The 21,567-nt window shown below is 52.9% G+C and overlaps 2 protein-coding genes across 7 annotated transcripts; one reads left to right on the forward strand and one right to left on the reverse strand.

Moving 5' to 3' along the window:
- Window positions 1-1,667: 1,667 nt before the first annotated feature.
- On the reverse strand, window positions 1,668-8,041 carry Polr2h (RNA polymerase II, I and III subunit H). 3 transcript variants are annotated; one of them, XM_057765678.1, is made up of 5 exons: window positions 7,933-8,041; window positions 5,124-5,207; window positions 4,947-5,040; window positions 3,494-3,577; window positions 1,668-2,058 (listed from the first exon to the last, which is right to left on the reverse strand). In XM_057765678.1, exons 2-5 carry the CDS (start codon window positions 5,170-5,172, stop codon window positions 1,941-1,943), a joined length of 345 nt encoding a protein of 114 aa, XP_057621661.1. In that variant the 5' UTR covers window positions 5,173-5,207; window positions 7,933-8,041; the 3' UTR covers window positions 1,668-1,940. The 3 variants fall into 3 exon arrangements, with proteins under 3 accessions (XP_057621661.1, XP_057621660.1, XP_057621663.1); XM_057765677.1 differs by lacking the exon at window positions 7,933-8,041 and adding an exon at window positions 6,252-7,495; XM_057765680.1 differs by lacking the exon at window positions 7,933-8,041 and adding an exon at window positions 6,247-6,307.
- An 84-nt stretch (window positions 8,042-8,125) lies between these two features.
- Clcn2 (chloride voltage-gated channel 2) lies at window positions 8,126-21,509 on the forward strand. 4 transcript variants are annotated; one of them, XM_057765669.1, is made up of 24 exons: window positions 8,126-8,354; window positions 10,492-10,648; window positions 10,794-10,925; window positions 11,246-11,374; window positions 11,474-11,607; window positions 11,712-11,789; window positions 11,876-11,954; window positions 12,081-12,206; window positions 12,294-12,378; window positions 12,462-12,563; window positions 13,513-13,597; window positions 13,746-13,901; window positions 14,218-14,287; window positions 14,520-14,630; window positions 14,910-15,123; window positions 15,421-15,554; window positions 15,744-15,916; window positions 16,013-16,127; window positions 16,297-16,370; window positions 16,547-16,606; window positions 16,724-16,762; window positions 16,897-17,001; window positions 20,942-21,028; window positions 21,143-21,509. In XM_057765669.1, exons 1-24 carry the CDS (start codon window positions 8,268-8,270, stop codon window positions 21,335-21,337), a joined length of 2,727 nt encoding a protein of 908 aa, XP_057621652.1. In that variant the 5' UTR covers window positions 8,126-8,267; the 3' UTR covers window positions 21,338-21,509. The 4 variants fall into 4 exon arrangements, 3 of the variants coding, with proteins under 3 accessions (XP_057621652.1, XP_057621654.1, XP_057621655.1); XR_009056861.1 differs by lacking the exon at window positions 21,143-21,509 and having other exon boundaries at window positions 16,724-16,801; window positions 20,942-20,956; XM_057765671.1 differs by lacking the exon at window positions 16,547-16,606.
- The last annotated feature ends 58 nt before the right edge of the window (window positions 21,510-21,567 follow it).

Here is a 21,567-nt window from a genome sequence, read left to right on the forward strand (position 1 = left end):
ACTTTGAATGTAGATACAGGAGGATCAGGAGTTTAAGGCCACCTTTGGCTATACAAGGACTTTGAGTACAACACAGACTACAAAAGACTCTGTCTCAAAAATTAATTTTCATGGCAGGGACATAGCTCAGTGATAGGGCTCTTGCCAGTACAAAGTCCTGGGTTCAATTCTCAACACAATAAAACAGCACAGAAGAGCCAGCACCCAGAACAAGATACATCAGAGACCAAAACTGAGGGTTCTCAGCGGTCAGAATGCTGAACCAACATAGCTGACGTTCCAGGCATCTGAGAAACTGGTTTCTACAATGTAAACCAATCTGAAATCTGCCCTCTTAAGACGAACCCCGAAACAAGGTGTGTCGGTGCATGCCTGTAAGCGCACTCGTATGCACCTGGGGTTGAGGCAGGAGGGTCACAAGTCCAAGGTCTTCCCTGATAATACAGCAAGTCTCAGATCAGCTGGGACTTCAGGTTCCACCTTTAAAAAATTGTTTTACCCTTGCCTGAAGATCCAGCTCAGCGATGTGACACTTGCCTAGTAAGCCTTGGACCATCAGAACCAAAGCAGTGTCTAAACCAAATCATTCTGTGCATCACTTCTTCCCCAACACACAAGAGATGCTGGCAAGATGGCTGAGCAGCTGAAGGTGGCCATCAAGTCTGTCCATGAGTGCAATCTCTGGACCCACATGGCAGGGAAAAGGGACCCCTCAAAGCTATCTTCTCCCTCACACACATACAAGTAAAACAAATGTTTGAAAAATCTTTTTAAAAGCTTCTAAGCAAAACACATTTCTACTTAAGTCTCCCTTTTCCTTGCTGGGACAGCCTGCTTTGACATTCTATCACTGTTTCTGATGAGGGCCTCCCACTGTAATCTGATCCAACACCTCAAAAGCCTGACTCCATGAGATGATTAAAAGATTCTATTAGAGTCCATCCCAACCCCCAATGTATCACACACACCCTACTGTGGAAAGTTGAAAAAAAGGAAAAAAAACCAAACCTCTTTGCTCTTCCCTGCTGAGGCTACTCATTTTCAACCCATCTCTCTAAGCACTGTTTCTAACACCTCTTGTAAAGACTAAAGAAAAAGATGGGGAAGGAAACACCCCAGGCATCCCAGCAGGGTAACCAGCTCCTGTGACAAACCCAGGACAGACAACTGAGGGTTAGCAAAAAAAAAAAAAAAAAACCCTCAAAAACCTCAATTCAATTCAGTCCCCAGATGGTAGATGGAGAGAGAGACAGAGAGACAGAGACATTTAGATTCCTTTGTAGCACACAGAAGGGCTATGGATTTGAGACCCAGCATTGCATAAACCAGGTTTGATAAAATCACAGAAACTCAGAAGGCAGTGGCAGGAGGATCAAGTTCAAGGCCAGTCTGGGGTACATGGCAAAAGCAAAACCCTGGATGCCCCCACCCCCAATTCAGAAAAGAGTCTGAAAAAGTAAACTTTATTTATTTTTTTTTTTTTTTTTTTTTTTGGTTTTTCGAGACAGGGTTTCTCTGTGGCTTTGGAGCCTGTCCTGGAACTAGCTCTTGTGGTTTTGGAGCCTGTCCTGGAACTAGCTCTTGTAGACCAGGCTGGTCTCGAACTCACAGAGATCCGCCTGCCTCTGCCTCCCGAGTGCTGGGATTAAAGGCGTGCGCCACCACCGCCCGGCAAAAGTAAACTTTAATAAAAAAAAAAACCAAACACACAGACACAATTTGAAATTCAAGCTAAGCTCTCCCCCTTGGCCTTTCACAGACAAGTGAGTTTTCCACCGAATCCAGACAGACTGAAGATGCACCCACAGTGGACAGAGCCCAGTTCCTTTGGAAGGCGAACACGGCCAGCTTCTACTTAGGGTTGAGGCCAGCTTCTACTCAGGGTTGAACAATGTCCACAGGTTGAGTGACGAAGCAGCAAGGCTGGTTTCCCACGAGGTTCAGAATGCCAGCTTCTTCATCAGCAGATACACTCTGGAATCCACCTCAAATCCATGTAGGTTGTTGGCATCACCCTGAAGTCTCATGAGCAGGCCCCCATAGGACACATATGCGGAGCTGAAACAGAAGGCCCTGACCCTGAGTCTGCGCTCCGGACCGGCTGTTTGCCAGCAGCTCTCCCTCCGTCTGTTTTAAGGCACTCCCCTAGTACTTGCCATTAGGAACCACAGGGTAGGACAGAATTGAATGCAGACACAAAGCAGTGCTGTGTGCTGTTCACCCCAGCGGAGTAAACACTGCTGTGCCCAGATCGGGAGCAGTCAGTCACACCACTGACTGCAATGTCATTCACACAAATGAAGGTATCACCACTCACTGCAATGCCATACAGCTACTGGACTGTAGAGGCAGGGGCTGGAGAGATGGCTCAGCCTTTAAGATCACTTACTGTTCTGGAAGAATGCAGAAGACCTGGATTCACTCCCCCAGCACCCACAGGGCATCTTACAAACACCTCTAACTCCATTTCCAAGGTGCCCAAGGTCACCTTCTGATCTTGGTGGTCTCATGCCTGCACATGGTACACATACAGATGTGCACAGGTGCACACACAAATAAACACACACTTTTTTTGAAAATGCTAAGGAATCAGGTGGGTGGCACATATCTTTAATCCTAGCAGCAGGAGACAGTCAAGTAGGTCCCCTGAATTCAACACCAGTCCAGGTCTACATATTGAGTTCCAGGACAACCCAGGCTACATAGAGAGACCCTACCTCAAAATAAACAAACAAACAAATAAATAAAAATTTTTAAAAATTGAGGGAGAGTATTTGACCAACAAGGGGAACTATGCTAAACAAAAGAAGAAAACACTGTAAAAGATCTTAAAGAGAACAGTAAACAAAGAAGAAAAAAACCTAGACTACTCAAACTCTTTTGTTTGTTTTTGTTTTCTCAAAACAGGGTCTCACTTATATAGCCCTGGCTGTTCTGGTCTATAGACCAGTCTAACCTTGATCTCACAGATCCACCTGCCTCTTCCTCCTGGGTGCTAGGATTAAACGGTGCCACCACACCAGCCAGTCAAACTCTGTATTAAAAGGTTCTCCTGGGCAACTCTGGTTCTTTTTTACATTACCTCCCTGCTTCAAGTTTCTGACAACCATATTGTTTTAGCAGACTTTTAAAGAAAAGGAAAAAAAAAATAGGCAGGGAAACCAAGAACCAAGGGTTGAGTTACAGAGTAGCAGCACATGCACAAGCAAAAATAAAACCACAAAGGCCCAGTCAGTCATGAAATGCTGCCTAGTCATGAAAAGCCAGGAAGATGTCCTCTGTTGTCCCTCACAAATCAAGATCGCCAAACTCTCCTGTGGACTTCAGGGCCCTGAAATCTTGATAACGGTAGTTAAGTAACCAGCATTCAGTCTGGAAATCATTCCCAAGATGAATCCTTCCACCTAGGTTTGGGGTTCTAGAAAAACATTGGCCCAGTGCAGATGTTTAAGAACAGGGACAGGGAAGGGCTTTTCCAGACAAGGTTACTTACAGACGTGTCGCTGCTTCGGTTGAGGTCTCGTCCCCCTCAATCCTGTACACTTTCCCATACATTACATACTCAAACTGGTCAGCCCTATGAATAAGAGGCCAAGTTATTCTTCGTAGCAATCAGCAGCGTGAGAGACCTTAAAAAACGGAAACTGAGCCAGGCAGTGGTGGCACAGGCCTTTAATCTGAGCACTCAGGAGGCAGAGGCAGGTGGAGCTCTTGAGTTCGAGGCCAGCCTGGTCCATAGCGCGAGTTCCAGGACAGTCAGGGCTACACAGAGAAACCCTGTCTCAAAAAAACCAAAAAGATAAAAATAATTAAAATGGAAACTGATATCAAGAAATGCCATAGAAGGACAACCGTATTTGGCTCTCACATCAGTTCAGTGAGCGAGACAGGACCGTCTGTATTTTATCGATGAGGAAAGAAAGGCTGAACGCAGTGGAGCTGAGAAATGAAAATTCAGTCTGTAGCCACTGCTGTCCTAAATGACTCTGTAGACCAGGCTGGCCTCAAACTCACAGAGTTACTCCTACCTCTCTCTCCTGGGGATTAAGTGTGTGCATCACCAGGCCAGCTATAGCAGTCTATCACACTAAGCTCCCTCCCAAAATCTAGGATACTATGTAATTATTTTCTTGGCTTTAAAAAAGCTATACCTTTTGGTGGCACATACCTATATACCTTTAATCCCAGCAGGAGGATCCCTATGAGTTCAAGGCCAGCCTGGTCTACAAGAAATAGTTCCAGACAGGCTCCAAAACCCCATCTCAAAAAAAAAAAAAAAAACAAAAACAAAAACCTACACCTGCAGGGTAGCACGTACCTTTAATTCCAACCAGGAGGCAAAGGAGGTAGACGGCATCTGTGAGTTCGAGGCCAGCTTGGTCTATGTAGTGTAGGCCAACCAGGACTACAAAGTGAGACCCCGTCTCAAATAAATAACTGCAGCTCCCAGCTTACACACACTGCTCTCAGTAAGTAATAAAGCTGGTTGTTTCAACTTTTTTTCAAATTTTTTAGAGACATGGTCTCTTGGAGCCCAGGTTAGCCTCAGACTTGAGGTGAAGCCAAAGATCTTCTTCTTCTTCTTTTTTTTTTTTTTTGGTTTTTTTCAAGACAAGGTTTCCCTGTAGCTTTGGTGCCTGTCCTAGAACTAGCTCTTGTAGACCAGGCTGGCCTCGAACTCACAAAGATCCGCCTGCCTCTGCCTCCTGAGTGCTGGGATTAAAGGTGTACGCCACCACCGCCCGGCTGCCAAAGACATTCTTGAACTCCTGATCCTCCTGCCTCATCGTCCCAAGCCCTGAAACTACAGGCCCAAACCACCACACCCAGTTCTGGTTGTCTGAATTCTAAGTGCAACAATGTCTTTTCCTAGAATTAAACAAAGTCCTTTATAATATATATAATATAGTACTTATCTAATGAGTCCTCCTTTACTACTGCCTCACCTGGAAGGCCTGTCATCCGTGGGGTTGTATTCGCCATCATCCAAGGTACCATCTTCGTACAAAGTACTAGCTATGACCAACCGGAACTTGTCACCTGAAAAGGGCATCACTATCAGAGTGAAGAAGCGGAACCCAAAGACCGCAAAGCTGTTACAGGTGCCCGTGTTTGATACTTACCCAAGTCCACGGGGTAAATCTGAATGTTTACATCTAAGATGAGGTCCATCTTGAAAGACTCACTCTCACAGTGCAGCCGAGACACTGGGGAAGAGGGACAGACATGATTACAGACACTGGCTTGCGGGTCAAATGCAAGAGAATAAACCATGCAACAGGCCCACACCCACGAGCCTTGCTCTTCGTCCCAGAAGCAGAAGTGCAATCCGAATCAGATTCACGAGAAGGAAGAAAGCCAAAAGCTCAGCAGCTGACAGGATCCCAAGAAAGAAACAAGATTTCTCCAGCAGCAACCAGTCTCTAGGCTCTAAGCCTGCCTGGATGATTCAGACTAAACTTAACTCTGAACAAGATAGCCACTTATACAGAGATTCCTTCTTCCTGACAGGCAGTCTGCTAAGGGAATCGGCAGAATGTATTGAGAACTGCCTCCTGTCTTTAAAATATAAAATTATAAATAAAATAATAAAATAAATAAATAAAGTAATAATGATGATGATGATGCCGGGTGTGGTGGTGCACGCCTTTAATCCCAGCACTCGAGAGGCCGAGGCAGGCGGATCTCTGTGAGTTCAAGGCCAGCCTGATCGACAAAACGAGCTCCTGGTCAGTAAGTCCTACACAGAGAGACTCTGTCACGAAAACCAAAAAATTGTCTTCAGGCAAAGTGACACCGAGAAGAAACAACTTCCGGATCACTAGGAAAATAAATACACCAAGCAGACAGCTGAAAGAAATTCAAAGAGGACTTGCCAAGAGCTGACAATTCTTGAGGCAATATAAAACTATAGATTAGGAGGGCAGGCAGGTAACTCGCTGCATGGCCTTAAGTAACAAAACAGGTAAGGCCCTATCCACCGCTTACTAGAATAAAGTGAAGTGTGCGAGAGAGTCGCACGGTACGGCACGTAACGCTGAACAGGGATTAGAAAGGTGCCCAAGGGTTTACCAGCACCAAAGCTAAGGGCCACCCAGGCTCCAGACACCGCAAATACAATAGAAAAAGCTGTCTCAAGTTCCTCATTATGAAAACAACTGTTTCCTGAGGGAGGTACCGAGAGTAGGGCGGACCACTTGGGTAGGCATGTTGGCCTCTTCCCGCAGACCAGAATCCCCTACACACCTTACCTCGGTCAAACTTCTTGCCTTCTGGGTCAATGTCTTTCACATCAAAAATATCCTCGAACAGGATGCCCGCCATCGTAAGGGGCACGAGAGATGCAGAGGTGCGGAGCGCGCGGCCACCACTGGGAATTCGCGCACACCCTCACGTGGAGAAAAGAAGACAGGGCAGAGTACCGCCCCAAAAGCGGCCACCGGGCAGGGGGCGCACGCGCACAGGCTACAGTACCGCGGCCACTTCCGCTGCCTCCCCCGCGGGGCTCCTGAACTTCCGCCGGGAAAGGCCACCTCGGAGCTGCTCGGGCCTGATGGGCGAGTCTCAGAGCCCGGTGACTCCGCCCAAGGCGGGGACAAACTAGGTCCCACCCCCGGCGGGTACCGCGCCGCCACCGGCTCTACGGCGCCCTCTTTAGATCCCGGATCCCGAAGCTTGCAAAGCCTGGGGGCCTAACCCAGCCAGGAACCTTGATCCTTGGCCCAGCCCGGGCCGAGCCCTGCCCTGCGGTCCGCGAGCCGGCCGAGGGCACAGTCCGTGCAGCAGGCGGGTGGAGCAGAGCCCCGCCCGCAGAGCGCCCGCCCAGCGGGACGTAGTGCCCAGCCCCTCGGACTGCCACCAAAGTCCCCCACGCTGGTCCGAGCTGGCTCTGACCAGCTCGACGTCACCCGAGTCGGGTCTGTCCGGTTTGGGAATTTGCCATGATGTCACTCTCAGGGAAAGGAAAGCCCGCATTGTGCCCTCCCCTGGGGATTCACCTTCTCAGCACTCGCGTCTTCCCTTGGCCCTGCTTGGCACTAACCTCACACTCTGATCCCCTAGGACGCTGCCAACTGAACTTGGTACTGCCTGTCACCCCACTATACTACCCTCTTCTGGACACTGATCTAGCGCGCCTTCACCCAGCACTGGCCTTTCACTGGGAGGCGGCGACAGCTCTCGGTGCCCTCTTTCTAGGTGCTACCTGCTTGCATTGCGGTCCCCGTCGTGGGCATCGTACCCTCTCCTGGAGCACCTCTTTGTTTCCTGAATGAGTCTTCATCCTGGTACTGCTCTTTCTACACAGACTTCTGGGCACGGTCCTCTCCAGTGGCACCAACCTAACACTGTCCATCCTCTTTGTGCCCACGCCACACTGTTCTTATCCCTCCAAGGACCCTCAAAGACAACGCGGAGCCCCAGTAAGCCGCTTCCTCAAGGCGTCCGCAGCTACTCAAGTTCCCCCTTTAAGCGATGCCTGGGAGGAGCGACCTCTGCTCCCCCACACACACCCGCCTCCCAGGAATGGCCTCCCCCGCGCCAATAGCTCCCTTCCCTCGGGCCTCACCCCTTCCCGTCCCCTCCCACCTCCACCTCCGCCCCTCTCTCCAGGCCTAGCAGTTCCAGGTGCACCTTCCCGGGGGAACCAGAGGGAAAGAAGGAGAAAGGGAGGCGGTAAAGGAGCAGGCTCTCAGGGATCCTCCCAGATCCGTCTGAGCCGCCTGCAAGCGCGAAGCAGCCCCAGTCGGGTCTGGCCCGGAGAGCCCGAATTAGCCTTTTCTGCAGCCCCCTGCCCCAGCCCTAGAATCACTACATCCCCAGCCCCTCCCACACAGCGCCGCAGCCGCCGGAGAGCCCGTCCCCTCCACGTGCCAGCGGACCCACCCCCTACGGCCCCGCACCCTCTCGGGACCGGGTAAACCCCCGGCCTACCGACGGAGGGGGGGGCGCGAGATCGCGTTGCAAGCGCCCCCTGCCGCTTCTCCGGAGACCTGAAGGCGGCTCCGATGCAGACCCCAGCCGGACCCAGACGCCCCTTGCAGATGGGCCAGGGCGGAGCAGCAAGCAGGGCACCGCCCTCGGCCCGCCCGCCTAGGAGGAGACGCTAGCGGGAGGCTGAGCCTGCGGCGCGCGCCCGGGGACCCGTCGCACTCTGCACTCGGCCGCCGGGGCTGAGGGGACGGGACGGGTGCGGGCTCAGCGGGCCGGGAGCTGAGTCAAGGCCAGAGCCCGAGAAGCCTAGCGAGGCAGGAGGACAGTGCGCCGAGATGGCGGCCTCGGGGGCCGCGGCGGGAGCGGCGGCAGCGACGGGGGAAGGGATGGAGCCTCGGGCGCTGCAGTATGAGCAGACCCTGGTAAGTGAAACCTAAGGGGTGCGCTATGGCACCACGGCTGCAGGTTGCCCTAGGAAGTGTGAGGACAGGCGGCCTACCCTAGCCCGGCCTCAGCCTTCCTCAGCTGTGGAAATTGAGGTTCGGGATCCGACAGGCTGTAGGTTCACGCTCGGGGTGTGTTGGAAAGCCGCTTGCTTGTTTCTGGCCGAGGCTGGTGGCCTGCAGAGGACAATGACACCAGGTACTTGGCCCAGGTGCCCTTCCCCTTACTCCCTTACACTCTTTTGTTTTTCCATTTAACCACTGAAGCCCAAGTTACAGCACCTCAGCCCCCTTTCTGGGTACCATCCGTACCTCCGAACTTTCTCCACATGCCTGTCCACATTGACCACCCTCCCAGTGTCCCTACTATGGCATGGCACTAAGCTGGGCGTGAAGACTGTAGGCAGGTGAGCAAATCCAAACCTGCCCCCCTTGCCTTTAACAACTCAAAGTCCAGCATTGACGAGAACCCTTCATTGGAACTTTTGGGAAAGGTGGCTTAGGTGACTTGTCACCCTGGGGACTGGAAGCAGGAATGGGTGTGAGAATTGGAACCTTTGTTCAGACTGGATCTAGGCAGGTACCCCACCACCAACATCCACGCCCATGGAGTGTTCCTTGACCTCGTAAGAAGCAGGGGTCCCAAGCTTGGAGATGACTCATGGCCACCACTGTTGAGAAGCCATTCAACCCCATGTCACTAGGGTGGGGGGCCCAAGCCCTACAGAAAGAAGCTGGCCCTATGGCTCCTTTTTATCAGCTTAGGCTGGAATTTGCCCAGAAGGGTGGCAGGGAGGAACCTCCTTGAGAGAGCCTGGACTGTAACTGAGTCAGGGAGGTGGCCAATTACCAGACTATAGGAAACTGGCTAACTGGGAGAGGTGTCACTATGCCTAGGTGACGCTAGTGGAGGCAAGCCCTTTTGTTGGCGATGGCTCTTATCCTTGCCATCCACAGGTCAAAGAGAGGGGCACTTGGCCATGGAAGCCGGGCACGTAACCTCTGAAATGGTATCTCTTTTGCACCAGCCACCACTCCAGCTCCCTGTGTCTGAGAAAGGAGTTCTCAGGGTCAAGCTCTCCCTGCTCTGGCCTCTCCCACTTCCCCTCCTACCCTTTTGTCTGGCCCTCACCTACTCCCACCTGCTGTTCCTAGACTCCAGTCTTCCTCCTCCCTGCTCTCCACACTTTCTCCCTCTTTCCTATGTCGTTCCTCTCCCCTGACTCTCCCTTTCCTCTATGTCTCACCCTCTCTGTGTCTATCCCACACACACACACACACACACACACACAAACCCCAACCCCAACAGGAGCCCTTTGTGTCCTGAAGCTCCGCGGGTGGCAGCCAGAATCTACTCCTCCCCACCCCCCAACACACGCCCGGCTTGGCAGGTCCAGCCATAACTCTCTCCCTTCCCATCAGCCTGGTGTCCACAGTCACAGCTTTGCCATCTCCAGGCTCCGCCGTCCCCCGGACCTGTTACTGGCCCCAAGTGCAGCTCCAGTGCAGGACTGAAACCACCCAGCGCTGCCTTCCCCACCCAAAGAGGCTTTCCACTTTCAGCGGGCTGATGGGATCGTGGGGGTTTCGGGAGTGGAGAATGAGGACAAGGGGATTAGGGTGGGTGGGAAGGGTGCTGCTGAGTTGGTCACAGGCCAAAGGCCCAGCAGGAACGTGATAAGGATTGGGGCTGGGACCTCCTAGGCCCAGCTCAGCTGCACTCAACTCCACCAACTCTTATTGTTGCTCCTGCGCCCTTGACCACCCCTTATTCTCTGACCTTCCCGCCTCCCACTTTCTGACCGCGCCTTCCTCTGGACCCTTCCCTCTCCTCCCCAGTGCCCTCACCCCTGGCTCGCTAGAAGAGGACTGATTATTCTGCCACCCCCAGAGTTGTGTCCCTGTACCTTGTCTGTCCCCATCACTCTGGCCGGGACAGCCCCCGCAGTCTACAGTGTGCATTGTTCCCACACTCTGAGCCTGAGTCAAAACTGGCTTCAAGATGGGGTACACAGTGTGGCAGCTAAGCAAAGGGGGGAGTCAAAACCCAAAAACCCTCCCTGGATTCCCCACCACAGCCACACATGCTAATGCCACATTTTGTCCATTGCTCCAGATGTATGGCCGATACACTCAGGAACTTGGGGCCTTTGCCAAAGAGGAAGCTGCTCGGATTCGTCTGGGAGGGCCTGAGCCCTGGAAAGGGTCCCCTTCTGCCCGGACTCCCCCAGAGCTTCTGGAATATGGACAGAGCCGGTGTGCCAGATGCCGCAGTGAGATCTGGATCGGGGCAGGGACCTGGCTGTTCTGTGTTGGGGGAGGCAGAGACCATTAGAGCTGCCTATGGGGGATGGGGAGTCAGGATTAGGAGCACTTTGGTACCAGCTTCTCTGTGACTCTTCCTTCCCCTGCTTCCAGTTTGTTCTGTACGCTGCCACAAGTTCCTAGTGTCCCGGGTTGGTGAAGACTGGATCTTCCTGGTCCTGTTGGGGCTCCTCATGGCATTGGTCAGTTGGGCCATGGACTATGCCATCGCTGTCTGTCTACAGGGTGAGGGCAAAGGCTGGGAAGGGCCACCCTGTTTCCTCCATGCCACAGTTGTTTAAGTAACTTGGCTCCTGGCCACTTTCTCTGGCCAGGCCGACTGCCCATCTCCAGGCATAGTTACTGCCACTTGCAGAGGCCACACCTTCTGGCCTGCCCTCCAACTGTCTTATCTGTGATGGGCTTTGTCCCAGCAAATGCCTTCTAGGGCCTTCCCGTCCCTCTGGGCCCCAGCTCTGTGTACTTGTCCTATCAGTGTGTCTCAGTGGCAGGCAAGGTGTGGATATGTGCACTGGAAGGCCAGCAAGCATGTCCTGTGCCCACAGCTCAGCAGTGGATGTCCCGGGGCTTGAACACCAACATCTTACTCCAGTACCTGGCTTGGGTTACCTACCCTGTCGTCCTCATCACTTTCTCTGCTGGATTCACCCAGATCCTGGCCCCGCAGGCTGTCGGTAAGATAGGAGGGGCTGGGGGGGCGGGGGGGGACTCAAGCTTCCTGAATGGGGTCTCTCAGACAACTTCCCTGGATCTGCGGATCTGTACCTCTGCAGGGTCTGGCATCCCTGAGATGAAAACCATCCTTCGGGGAGTGGTGCTAAAGGAATACCTCACCCTCAAGACTTTTGTAGCTAAGGTCATTGGGCTCACCTGTGCCCTGGGCAGTGGGATGCCCCTTGGCAAAGAGGTAATTGCAGGTTGGGGAATGAAGGCGCCCCTCCCATCCGATGAAAAGGCCAGGCCGAGGTCCGGAAGGCCCCACCCCTACTCACCACCAACCCCTACCTCCAGGGACCCTTTGTGCACATTGCCAGCATGTGTGCTGCCCTGCTCAGCAAGTTCCTCTCCCTCTTTGGGGGTATCTATGAGGTAAGAGGAGAACCCTAAGATCTGGGGAACGGGGTGGGAGTGGGGCTGCTAAGCCCAAACTGACACTGCGTCCCCACCCTTGCCAGAATGAGTCCCGGAACACGGAGATGCTGGCTGCCGCATGCGCAGTAGGAGTGGGCTGCTGCTTTGCAGCTCCTATCGGAGGTAGGCACGGCTCCAATCTGAGCCTAGCCCCACCTTTGGCCTCTCCCCCTCGACCCCTCTTCTCCTGGGAGTAAGTTCACCGACCAGACTCTGGCCTCAAGGGCGATGTCCTCTGCCCCCTTGCAGGGGTCCTATTCAGCATTGAGGTCACCTCCACCTTCTTCGCCGTTAGGAACTACTGGCGGGGCTTCTTCGCGGCCACCTTCAGTGCCTTCATCTTTCGGGTCTTGGCAGTCTGGAACCGTGATGAAGGTGGGGATGTTGGTGGCAGTGAGGGCATCTGAGGCAAGTCAAGCACGACACAAGTTTACCTGCCACCACTCTATTTCTTCCTTTCAGAAACCATCACTGCTCTCTTCAAAACTCGGTTCCGACTCGACTTCCCCTTTGACCTCCAGGAGCTCCCGGCCTTTGCTGTCATCGGGTAAGAAACTTCCAGGAGGTTGTGGGACAGAAGGTCTCCATAAGAAGGCCTCCCCTCCACACTGGTCCTTCTCTCTTTTCCAGTATTGCTAGTGGCTTCGGGGGAGCCCTCTTTGTCTACCTGAACCGGAAGATTGTCCAGGTGATGCGGAAGCAAAAAACCATCAACCGCTTCCTCATGAGGAAGTATGTCGGCCATAGACTCTTTTCCAGGCTGTTCTGGAAGGGCTACACGGGGAGAGAGGGGGGTACTGAGGGTCTGAAGTAGAGGCCCTGTCAAAATCAGGCTTTCAGCCAGGTCAGCGCCACACACCTGTAATTTCAGTGCTCCAGAGACTGAGGTGGGAGGTAGCACGGTCTAAGCCAGCCATGGCTACTGTATGACTCCAGGGCTCTCACGTGAAAGGTGCACTTGGGAAGTCAGCTGGTGTTTTCATGCTGATGCTATGACGTGTATACGTGGAAACCCCCTGGGATCTGCTACTTTTGAACCTTTGTCAGTGGCAGGAGCACTTGGGATAAAAGACCAAGGTTTTCTTAGGTTTTCAGGCCTGGTCCAGATAGCAGTGTTTGTACCTCATGACTCTATGACCAGTGTGACTGGACATTTTTTGTCTCAGAACACTTTTTTCGTTATGAGCCTGAGAACTGGGAATGGGAAGGGCTTGTGGGACTTAAGTGCTGTTGTCTACAGAACCTCTCCCACTTCGCCTTCGCTGGCCTTGAACTCAGAGTCACCCAGTGCAGGTGTGTGCGCCACGCCTGCCTCACCCTCACTTAGGTCACCAGTGAGGGCAGATAGTGGACGAGGCTTCATTAAGCCTTCAAGCCTCTTGTCCTTTAGCTGGGTCTTTTGAGAATCAAGGCAGTCACAGCTCAGACTTGTCCTAGAAAGGACTAGAGATGCGTTTGCTGTTGCTGCACCTTCTACTCCCAGCTCTTAGAACAATACCAGTCTACCATCGCCCTTGAAGCTGCAGCATAAAACACAATAAAAGGACTTACTCTCAGGCGCTGTGGCGTGATATACAAGCCCTGCTCTGATCTTAGGCCTGAGGTATGGTGAGTCTGGCCGATGATCAGTCCATGGGAGGTGTGTGACTTTTGTCTGATGCTGTCAAACCTCTGTCTGTAGACGGCTGCTCTTCCCGGCACTAGTGACTCTGCTCATCTCCACTCTGACCTTCCCCCCTGGCTTTGGACAGTTCATGGCTGGACAGGTAGCCCCTAGCAGAAATGTGACCCCCATGCCCATACCCAGATGCACTCCTTTCCAAAGCCCATAGCCCTAGAATGACTGGGACCCCTTGTTCCCAGGACTCCTACGGAGATCCTGTGCCCTATCCTAAAGTGTTCTGTTCACTCTAGCTCTCACAGAAAGAGACCCTCGTCACTCTATTTGACAACCGGACATGGGTCCGCCAGGGCCTGGTAGAGGATCTAGAACTACCTAGCACTTCACAGGCCTGGAGCCCACCACGTGCCAATGTTTTCCTCACTCTGGTCATCTTCATTCTCATGAAGGTGAGACCCCTTCCATGGCTATATACCACCAGTGTTGACCCAGGCCACTAGATGAGGGGCTCTCCCAAGCACTTACCATGGAGTCAGAATATTGTGAGAAAGGTACCCTTATCCCTGTCTTAAAGATGGTGAGTCAAAACCCAGGGAAGTAACTGCCAACGCAGTTGGTTGGGTGAGAGGATGTGAACCCCAGCCTTGTGGTTCTGGTGTCCTTTCTTTCCCCTTCACCTCTGGGGATTCTGTTGAGAAGGCTGCACCTGCTAGATGGGCAGGGTGGGCTTCCCTGAGGTCTGTTTTGAACCCCTCCTGCCTACAGTTCTGGATGTCTGCCCTGGCCACCACCATCCCAGTGCCCTGTGGGGCCTTTATGCCTGTCTTTGTCATTGGTGAGTCTGCAGCTGCCTGCTTCCAGCCTACGCCCTTCATACCTCTGGCTGTCCCCTGTAGAGCCCTCCTTTGCCCAGAAGTGGGTTTTAGCCCAACTCTAGCCCAGACCCCGACTCCCATGGGACTGCCCCATGTACTAAATGACCCGCCGGCCCCTCCCCCACCTTCTGACCCTCTCTCTTCCTAGTGTTCCCCCACTACCTCTTTCTCTTCCTAAAACCCTCCCTGAAGGAGCAGCATTTGGGCGGCTGGTGGGTGAAAGCATGGCTGCCTGGTTCCCAGATGGGATTCACACGGATAGCAGTACCTACCGGATTGTACCTGGAGGCTATGCCGTGGTTGGTGAGCACCCAGTTCTGTTTGCTATGTGGTGTTAGGGATCAGAGCCAGGGGACTGCACATGCTGCAGCCAGCCCCAGCAGTACCCCAAGACTGCATCTGCATTGGGAGACTCCTGGCCCAGCCAGACTCTGAGGCTCTGGTGCCCCCTGCTGGCAGGGCCGTAGGTCCAAGCTCTGTATGGGACTCTGAGGGACTGACACTAAGCAATTCTCACCCCTGAGAAGGGAAAGTTTCCTGGGGACTGAGCACCCTGAGGAGACTGAGCATGGCTCTTCCTAGGGGCAGCTGCACTTGCAGGAGCAGTGACACACACGGTGTCCACGGCTGTGATTGTCTTCGAGCTCACGGGCCAGATCGCCCACATTCTGCCTGTCATGATCGCCGTCATCTTGGCTAATGCTGTTGCCCAGAGCCTGCAGCCCTCCCTCTATGACAGCATCATCCGCATCAAGAAGCTGCCCTACCTGCCTGAGCTGGGCTGGGGCCGCCACCAGTATGAAGGGCCCAGTGCAAAGAGGGTGGGAGTGAGGGGTAGGCCTCCCAGGACCCTTCAACCCCACCTGCAGCAAGGTCCCACACTAGTAAGGCTGAGATCCTAGCTATTTTGCTCTGTGTCAGAGATGCCCTCACCCTGGGGGATCTGTAGCTGCCCTCTACTGACCCAAAAGGAGTGTAGAGAACATTAACTGCCCCCTGTGGCTCTCCAGCCTTCCCCATGACCCTGGGATGGTGGTACTCTGGGCCAGCATTTCATACGGAGCATACACTGAGTGCCCGACTCTATCCCCAGGCAATACCGGGTGCGGGTAGAAGACATCATGGTACGGGACGTACCCCATGTAGCCCTCAACTGCACCTTCCGGGACCTGCGGCTGGCACTCCACAGGACCAAGGGCCGCATGTTGGCTCTAGTAGAGTCCCCTGGTGAGGCCCAGAGGGGTCCCAGGTGTTATGAGCATCTCCTGGGGGCTCAGTGCTGAAAGGGCTAGGGAGCCCAAAACTAGTGTCCGTATTCTATATAGGTCAACACTTGGCAAGCAGGGTTTTCCTCCAGGGCCCCAGCTTAGGTGTGGGAAGAACCCGCGCCTGAGTCTCTTCCCTCATTCTGTCCAGAGTCCATGATCCTGCTGGGCTCTATCGAACGCTCACAGGTAGTAGCATTACTGGGGGCTCAGCTGAGCTCAACACGCCGGCGGCAGCACATGCAAAAGCTAAGGCAAGCCCAGATGTCTCCACCGTCAGATCAGGAGAGCCCCCCTAGTTCTGAGACGTCCATCCGCTTCCAGGTAAGGAAAAAAAGTGCTCCGTGACCACACATCCTTCGGAAGTGTCTTCTTGGAGGTTCTGAACCACAGCCTCCCAGCCCCTCCCTGTCCATGCAGGTGAACACAGAGGGCGCAGTCTTCTCAGGATCCCATGGGCAGACTCACAAGCCTCTGAAACCTGCCCTAAAGAGAGGGTCTAGCCATACCACAAGCATCCAGGAAGGTACCACAGGTGAGCCCTTTCTGCCCCACCTCTGATGAAGCCTGAGCCACCACAGATGAATGAGGTGATAGGTGTACAAGGCGGAGCTGGAAAAGCCTCTCTCCCCCTTGCCTTCTGCACCTTACCTTACCCCTATCCAACTTGCTCCCCCACTCCCGATCTCGGGTTTGGAACACAGGAAACACAGAGTCAGCAGGCATTGCCCTCAGAAGCCTCTTCTGTGGCAGTCCACCTCAGGAGGCCTCTTCAGAAGTGAGTAGGCCAGACGCTCCCCTCCTGTCTGCCCCGCTCCCTTCTTGACTCTCCTCTCTGCCTGCCTCCTGCCCTCCTGTCTGCCCCTGCAGTGTGCCCTTCTCCTTGGTTCCACCCCGCCCTTCACACCCCTCTCCCCATAACCTCAACTCCTTTCTGCTTTGGCTCTGACAAAGTTGGAAAAGTCGGAATCCTGTGAAAAACGCAAGCCGAAGCGGGTCCGAATCTCCCTGGCGGTACGTGTGCCCCTCTTTCTGCAGCTCAGGAGCAGCCGGCCGGGAGGGCTGGGGTCTAGGTGGGACAAACCTCTCAGAGCCAGGAATACATCCACTTCCCTCCCTCCCTTCTCCTAGAGCGACTCCGACCTGGAAGGCGAGATGAGTCCTCAGGAGGTGAGATGCCGCTATAGACTCTAGACCGCTTCTTCCTGGGTGTGTTGTCAATCACAGGGGGGAAAGGGGGCAAACCAGCCTTCAGAGAGCTGAGAGGAGCTCCCTCTCCCTGATCATCGGTCTCTTGCTGTCAGATCTTAGAGTGGGAAGAACAGCAACTAGATGAGCCTGTCAACTTCAGCGACTGCAAAATTGATCCTGCGCCCTTCCAGCTAGTGGAGCGGACTTCTTTGCACAAGGTAGGACAGGGTAGGTCTGGACTCAGACCCAGGTGATGGTGTCCAAGGAAGGCATGAGAGACAGTATATTTGATGCCGTTTTTAGAACATACTGCTCTAGGCCATGGGAGCCTGGGAGCCGGGACTCCTTAGCCTTGTCCTTACTCCTTGGTGGAGCCAGGCATCATTTCTCCTCCGCTCAGTCTTACCCCTGGGAACTCCGGACCAAAGCAACTACAAAGACACAGCTTGAACTGGGTGGAAGCCAGAAGGCCAAACCAGGGTCAGAGCTAGGCAGGAGGCTGCCAGAGCCCAACAAGGCTGATACACACCCACGTTGGAAAAAAAGGGGGGCGGGGGGAGTAAGAAACAGGCCAGATAAGAAAATCTAATAAACAGGCTAAGAAACAGTGAAGAAGGGTGAGGTGACTGCAGCGAAGAGATAAACAAAGATGAGAGACACCAGTGGGGGCTTGGAATGTCAGACCCCAGAGAGTCAACCTCAAGCAAGTCAAAGAAAGACTGGTAGTGGAGCCTCAGAAAGACAGCTCAGCAGACGGGGCAGCAGGAAGAGGGTGGAGCGATGGAGGTAGGCGGTGTACGCACTGGAAAGACAGCTCGGCAGAGGGGCAGCAGGAAGAGGGAGAGATGGAGGTAGGCGGTATACGCACTGGAAAGACAGCTCGGCAGAGGGGCAGCAGGAAGAGGATGGAGAGATGGAGGTAGGCGGTATACGCACTGGAGCAAGGCAGGGCCTCCCAAGGGTAGGGTAGCCGGCACCACTCGGTACCTGAAAGCTGCCGTGTAAAGGCAGGGAATACAGGCTACCCAGACAAAGCCCAGGGGTATTGTAATCCTTTTTTGTTTTTAAATGTGTAAGTCCCCTTTGGCAGGTCCAGACAAAAGTGACAGGTATGGGTCAGTGGTCCCAAGGCTTCAGTTGTAACTGTTTCTAAAAAGTCAGCATAGCACATAGCTGAGGCCCTGACAGGTAGGCTAGGAGACAAAAGAGCAAAAATAAAGGAACCTCGAGGAACTGCAGTGCCATCACAGAGGAAAAGGAGCTAGGCCAGAAGACAGTCCGATCTGTACTTTACAACCTTTCTTCCCAAGATCCCCACAGTTTCCCAGTCGTCAGCCATCCTTTTCTTTTTCCTTTCTTGACACAGGATCTCATAGAACCCAAGTAGGCCTCGAACTCACGACAGTCTGCCTGCCTTAGTCTCCCTGGAGATTTCAGGCACACACCATCATACCCAGCTGTGATCCCCTTGATTTTCTGTCATACATAATAGTGGTGATAAGAACACTGGCATGCTTGAGTGCTTGCTGTGTGCCAGGCACCACGCCAAGCTTCACCCGTCTAATTTATAGTTCTCGCAGCCATACTGGCCGATAGGTATTATGACATTCCAGTGTTTATAGACGTCGAAATTGCCCAAACGGACACATCAAGGAAGTAACAAAGTTGGGCCTGAACCCGGAGATAATCCGGCCCGAGAGCCTGTCTTAACCAGTCTAAAACAGGGAAAGGAAGCCAGGGCCCAGTTCCGGCCCTGCTCTCAGAATTCTTTCAGAAGGCCATGTTATCCTTGTCCCTGTCAGTATAGTTCACTGTTCCCAGGCCCAAGAAATTTGGGCCCTCCAATAGGCTCCATGGTGTCCAATTAAATTAAAATGAAAAAGAACAAAGTAGGTGTTTGTTACAAACTTCAGCTATCACAGGAAGGGAAGAAGCCGCCGAGGAACCACTAACAAAAGTACAAAGAACTGGAATAACATAAAAGATTAGAATTCTAGAGATTAGATTCTAAATGAGAATCTACTTATTAACAAAGCAGTAAGCAGTAACCCACTTAAATTGAGGAGGGATACTCTGAGAGGACGTGAACCCATGAGACTGTTGAGGAAGCTCGCAGTGGCAGCTAGCTACAGCAGGTAGCGATGAGGAGACCGGAGTGCCAAAGTGACGGCAAGACTGGCAGCCCAAATCCTCCCTCCCTGCCGCGTCTAAGTTCAGCTGCAGAAGTTGAGCAAGTTGTTTAGCCTTGCTGTTTCCTTATCTATAGAGTAGGGGTGGCACAAGCTGAGTGTGGTGGCATCTGCCTGTAATGTTAGCACTGAGGAGGTGGAGGAGCAGATGATCAGAGACTTCTGTGAACTACACAGCAAGTTCACCTTACTTCAGAAAAGAAAAGTTGGCAGGGCAGTGGTGGTACATGCCTTGACTTCCAGCACTCAGGAGGCAGAGGCAGGCAGATCTCTGTGAGTTCAAGGCCATCCTGGTCTACAGAGCAAGTTTCAGGACAGCCAGAGCTGTTACAAACTGTCTTGAAAGACCTGAATGAATGAATGAATGAATGAATGAATGAATGAATGAATGAATGAATGAAAAGTAAAGCCTGGAAGCTAGGCATAGCAGGATGTAAGCTGGCAGGCCGGCCTGGGCTAATTTAAGAAGGGATCTCATGGGCCATTCTAGGGAGTACCGGGTACCGCTCAAGTTTTAGAAAGCCATAGAATGGCAGAGTCCAGCTGGAGGGGGGCAGGAAGTAGGAAAACTCATCCTGCTGTTATCTCAGCCCTGGTGGCGGTGAGGACCGGGAGCAGAACTAGGGAGGGTGGCACAGATGTCCCACAAGTAGAGCGGTAAGCTTAGGGACCGCCAGGCACAGGTTGTTCGCAGGCCTATAAAAGCACATCGCCTGCTAGGTCGCTGTGGTCGGGAATGAGCAGGAAAAGAACGTCCCCGGGAACTGTTTAATGGGTTCCTCGGGAGAAGGTGAGATGGATTATTTGACCGCAAGCTAAGAGATTAAAATAACATACCTTATGGTAAAGATGTTTCCCCTGGGGAAGACAGGGAAATTAAGGCTCATCTGTAGCATGTAGGGTTCAAGTTATATAACAAGATTGCTAACTACATGACCATTGAAGAAACATGACTTCAAAAAATGGAGTCTCTTTTTTGTTTGTTTTTCAAGACAGCATTTCTCTGTGCATCCATGGTTCCTGAAACTGGGCCTATAGACCAGGCTGCCCTTGAACTCAGAGCGCTACCCGCCTCTGCCTCCTGAGTACTGGGATTAAAGGCGTGCACCACCAGAAAACTGAATATCTAAGATTATGGTGGCACACACCTAATACTAATATACACCTAAACCTAATACTTAGGAGGCTGAGGCTGGAGCAGTACTATGAGTTCAAGGCTAGCCTGGGCTAAGCAGTGAGACCTTCAAAAAGAAACAAATCCGAATTCTACTGGAACTACAGCTCAATGGGTAGACGATTTACCCAGCATGGATGACACTCTGGCTTTGATCTCAGAACCGAACACTGAGACCCTTGCTTCTTTTTTTTTTTTTTTTTTTTTTTTTTGGTTTTTCTGAGACAGGGTTTCTCTGTGGTTTTGGAGCCTGTCCTGGAACTAGCTCTTGTAGACCAGGCTGGTCTCGAACTCACAGAGATCCGCCTGCCTCTGCCTCCCGAGTGCTGGGATTAAAGGCGTGTGCCACCACCGCCCGGCGACCCTTGCTTCTTTATAAGTATGGTCATGCCCCAGATGGAGGAAATTGGGAAATTTCTGTAAGCCCCTTCCCATCATTTTGTGTAAAACAGTATTTAAGACGTGAGACATTAGGTGTTGGGAAAACTGTTAGTGCTGCCCATCTTGATTTACCTGTTAGGCCAAGAGGCTCCCCAGTACACCCAGAACAGAAGATAACAAATTCCAGGAAATGCTGAGAGCTGTTTTCGAGACAGCAAATGGGAACTGCTGATAATATAAAGGTGTCACGTCTCACGGCTTGGAGCATTCCCGTGGCATTTCCCTCCGGCAGTACCCCCACTACTGTACCCTTCTGTTCCACGCCCTCCCCCCATTTTGCACTGATCCTCTGACTGTGATTCTGAGCTGCCCCTTTGAATGTCAAGTGCAGTGTCCCCTCTCCCTGCTCTGCAGACCCATACCATCTTCTCACTGCTGGGCGTGGACCACGCATATGTCACCAGCATTGGCAGACTCATTGGAATTGTGACCCTAAAGGAGGTGAGGTGAAAGGACCAAAGCCATTTCCACTTCTAAATGTCTGCCCCCCCCCGGGGGGGAGGTCCTGGGGAGGGGTCTCAGCAGGGAACAGACACCTGACTCTTACCTTTCCAGCTCCGGAAGGCTATTGAGGGCTCTGTCACAGCACAGGGTGTAAAAGTCAGGCCACCCCTTGCCAGTTTCCGGGACAGTGCCACCAGCAGCAGCGACACAGAGACCACTGAAGTGCACGCGCTCTGGGGACCGCTATCCCGCCATGGCCTCCCACGAGAGGGCAGCCCTTCTGACAGTGATGACAAGTGCCAGTGACCCCTCACTGGATGGCCTATATTCCTTCTGCGAGCAGCAGCAACCAGAAGCTGGAACCCAAGTCCACTCTAGCTGTGGGCTACCAGCTCCATCTCCCGGCGGGCCTACCTGGAATGTAACTCAACACCTACCTGCTAGAGGATCAGCAATGCCCTGGCAGGATGAGGTGGGGTCCTGTGGCCCTTGCCCACTCTTTGAGAAAGGGGCAGAACTAAAATGGATTTATACTG

The sequence above is a fragment of the Chionomys nivalis genome, chromosome 3, assembly GCF_950005125.1.
Source record: "Chionomys nivalis chromosome 3, mChiNiv1.1, whole genome shotgun sequence".
NCBI classification, from domain to species: Eukaryota; Metazoa; Chordata; class Mammalia; order Rodentia; family Cricetidae; genus Chionomys; species Chionomys nivalis.

What these genes read in the sequence shown, in the direction of transcription:
- Polr2h (XM_057765677.1), bottom strand. Translation starts at nt 6,324, where the DNA reads ATGGCGGGCATCCTGTTCGAGGATATTTTTGATGTGAAAGACATTGAC. An exon ending in GATTTACCCCGTGGACTTGG is followed by an intron (nt 5,041 to 5,123) that starts GTAAGTATCAAA and finishes TGCCCTTTTCAG; the next exon opens with GTGACAAGTTCCGGTTGGTC. An exon ending in ACCGAAGCAGCGACACGTCT is followed by an intron (nt 2,059 to 3,493) that starts GTAAGTAACCTT and finishes CTTCTGTTTCAG; the next exon opens with CTCCGCATATGTGTCCTATG.
- Clcn2 (XM_057765669.1), top strand. Translation starts at nt 8,268, where the DNA reads ATGGCGGCCTCGGGGGCCGCGGCGGGAGCGGCGGCAGCGACGGGGGAA. An exon ending in GGATGCCCCTTGGCAAAGAG is followed by an intron (nt 11,608 to 11,711) that starts GTAATTGCAGGT and finishes CCCTACCTCCAG; the next exon opens with GGACCCTTTGTGCACATTGC. An exon ending in CTCAGGAGGCCTCTTCAGAA is followed by an intron (nt 16,371 to 16,546) that starts GTGAGTAGGCCA and finishes GCTCTGACAAAG; the next exon opens with TTGGAAAAGTCGGAATCCTG.